General features: G+C 57.2%; 1 protein-coding gene across 1 annotated transcript; it reads left to right on the top strand.

The window, feature by feature from the left end:
- Positions 1-4: 4 nt before the first annotated feature.
- Positions 5-2170, top strand: KRTCAP2 (keratinocyte associated protein 2; the record flags this gene model as incomplete). Its single annotated transcript, XM_034653117.1, has 4 exons — positions 5-256; positions 340-403; positions 1714-1780; positions 2014-2170. Coding segments are annotated over 4 exons (504 nt in total), but the record flags the coding sequence as incomplete, so codon positions are not given.
- Between the last annotated feature and the right edge of the window lie 823 nt (positions 2171-2993).

Below are 2993 nucleotides of genomic sequence, written 5' to 3'. Positions count from 1 at the left end.
GGGGTGTGCAGCCCCGGGGGTGCCGGGGGCCGGCTGCGCCTGCGCCGCGGGCGGGAGGGCCCGGCCCGACCCCGCGCCTCGCGTCCTCGCCTCCCCTGCAGCCGTGGGCACGGGCACGTCGCTGGCGCTCTCCTCCCTCCTGTCGCTGCTGCTCTTCGCCGGGATGCAGATGTACAGTCGCCAGCTGGCCTCCACCGAGTGGCTCACCATCCAGGGGGGCCTGCTAGGCTCCGGCCTGTTCGTCTTCTCGCTCACTGTATCCTTCCTGCGCTGGGGGGAGGGGGAGGGGACCCGCCGCTCTGCCCCGTCGCTCGGCCTGCCCTTAACTCCCTCGACCAGGCCTTCAATAATCTGGAGAATCTGGTCTTCGGCAAAGGATTCCAAGCCAAGATCTTCCCTGAGAGTAAGTGAAAATGGGGGCCGAGTGCTTCAGCCGTCTGCTCTAACCGCCCCAACGGGGCACTGAGTTTCCAGGTGCTTGGTTGGTAAAGGTGGTTCATAGGAGATACTTCGAGACCTATGGAGGCGGTTGCCAGCCTGGGATCCAGCACCTCCCCGAGCTCTTGGACTCGGGTCTGGAGGAAGGCCTGCGAGCAGGAAGCCTAGTTCCCAGGGGGGTTCTGAGGACCCTGGGCCCGTGCAGAATGGCTTTGCATAGCCCTTGGGGACGTGTGGGAGAGGACACAGGACTGCGTTCATTGAGGGGTGTTGATGGGGAGTTGCACGGGTGGGTTCTGTGCATTTGAGGTGATCGTGGAGAGCTGCGGTGTTAGAGACACCAGATGTCTGCGTCCCCGGGAATCCTTCGAATAAATGTTAGGTTACTTCCTCTTTGAAATGATACTCGTTACAGCTCATTTAATGGAGAGTTGATGATCTAGTTATTTATGCAGAACTAAGTTCGGAAAGCACCTCAGGCATCAAGGCCAGATCACCTGAGGAATGTCACAGGTGTGAAGGTGGCAGCAAATGCACCTCTTTGAGCAGCCTCATGCAGGAGAACACAGACCCCCCCACCGTGTGGCCCTCCATACTTGCCCTCCTCCTGGCCCTGAGGCCTCCCGGAGCTCCTCCCCTGCAGCACCCTCCAAACCTCCGAGATTTTCTTCCATGTGTACCGTCTTTCTGGGCTTCTGAAAGAAACCGTTGTTGTGGGGCAGGGTTCTTGACCCCCTGCGCCCTCCCCGGCTGGGCAGGTGGCATCTGCCCTGCGGTCTAGTCTCCCACTTTCTCTCCAGTCCTACGCTAGATAGCCCGGACCCTTTCCTGCTCCATGGGCATGTGCGTCCAGATGCCCTGCCCTCCGGCCTCCTTCCAGGCAGTGAGGCCCTCAGCTTCCACCACTGGCCAACCAGTTTAATGAGTTGATCCTTAGTGGCTGGCTTTTGTTGGAAAGGCCTTGCCTTTCCTTCCCAAATGGGAGCAAACCTTGCCCTTCAGACTGTATCACTTTTCCTTTTCCTTTATATTGTAAGAGAGTCAGGATAGGGAAGCGATATTTGGGACAGAGCTGGTAATGAGCATGCGTCTCCTCCCTCCAAGTCCTGGGCGTCACTGAGGGCATGTGAAGTCCTCCTGCTGATGTCATGCCATACTCCTCGAAGCAGATTTCCCAAGTTTCAGAGGGCCCCAGATTTCCCCTAGACTCCACATACCAATGCCTGGTGTTTGCAGTTCCGACCACCACCCTCCTTGTCCCCTCTTGCCTTCCAGTTCTTCTCTGCCTCCTGTTGGCTCTCTTTGCATCTGGCCTCATCCACCGAGTCTGCGTCACCACCTGGTAAGTGCCCTACAGCGGGGGAAGGGGTGCGGCCTCCTGTCCTTTGACGCTGGATCCTCCTTTAAGGATTCCAGACCTTGCCTGCCCTCCCCCACACCGTTCTCCCTCCTTTCCCCTGCCCCATCTTCCTTCCCTGATCCGGGTCCTTCCCCGGCTGCCTCTGTGGCCGCCGAGAGGCACCGGGCCGGCAGTATACCCGCCGATGCCGTGGCCTTCCTCTTTCCACCGTGCAGCTTCCTCTTCTCCATGGTTGGCCTGTACTACATCAACAAGATCTCCTCCGCTCTGTACCAGGCAGCGGCTCCTGTCCTCACACCTGCCAAGGTCACTGGGAAGGGCAAAAAGAGAAATTGACCTGAATGTCCAATAAAGTTGATTCTTTGTAGCTCCGCGAGCTGTGATATGCTGTGGCCTCTTCCGCCCATGCCTGCCTGGGTGTGCGGAATGTGGTGGCAGATAGATACCTGTTGATTTCAGACCTTGGGGGTAGTGGGGCTTGCCTTCCTCCAAAGTTCGTTTCTGGCGATTGTCTATTGGCTGCTGTCAGTGCCGTGAGTGCTTGTGTGAAAGTCTCCTTGTGGAAGAAAAGCACGTGGATGATCTGTTGTCTTGACCTTTTGGAAAAGGGCTCAGAGCTGTCGTGCAGGAAGCCTTCCTTGCCCGTCAAAGTGGAGTAGATCTTGGAACAGAAGAACAAGGGCAGGAGAAGCCCCCTCACCCCTACAACTCCCTGGGGAGTTCATTTACACCTCTGGGGGCTTTGTTACTCTGACTCCTCACCCTGAGCAAACAAGCCTCCCGCCCCTTCTGCTCCAAGTCCTTGGGAGGGAAGTCCCTACTGACGTCACCTTCCTGGACCCATCCATTCAGCTCCAGGACGGACAGATGCCTGTGTTTAAATTTTTTTTTTTTAAGATTTTATTTATTTGTCAGAGAGAGCACAAGCAGGGGGAGCAGCAGGCAGAGCAGGCAGGGGAGAAGCAGGCCCCCCACTGAGCAAGGAGCCCACTGTGGAACTCGACCCCAGGACCCCAGGATCATGACCTGAGCCAAAGTCAGATGCTTAACAGACTGAGCCGACCAGGCGCCCCAAGATGCCTGTGTTTAGAAAGACTCCAGGTTTGATCGCTGCCCCATCCTCTTTGTTCGGGTGCCTCAGTTTCTCTTCTCTGTCTCGTAGCTAAGAGATCATGGACTTGCTATGCTTTAGCAA

This window comes from Ailuropoda melanoleuca, unplaced genomic scaffold, assembly GCF_002007445.2.
Source record: "Ailuropoda melanoleuca isolate Jingjing unplaced genomic scaffold, ASM200744v2 unplaced-scaffold72606, whole genome shotgun sequence".
Classification (NCBI taxonomy): domain Eukaryota; kingdom Metazoa; phylum Chordata; class Mammalia; order Carnivora; family Ursidae; genus Ailuropoda; species Ailuropoda melanoleuca.
The sequence above is the reverse complement of the archived record's forward strand: the minus strand, read 5'-3'. Positions and strand labels throughout refer to the sequence as shown.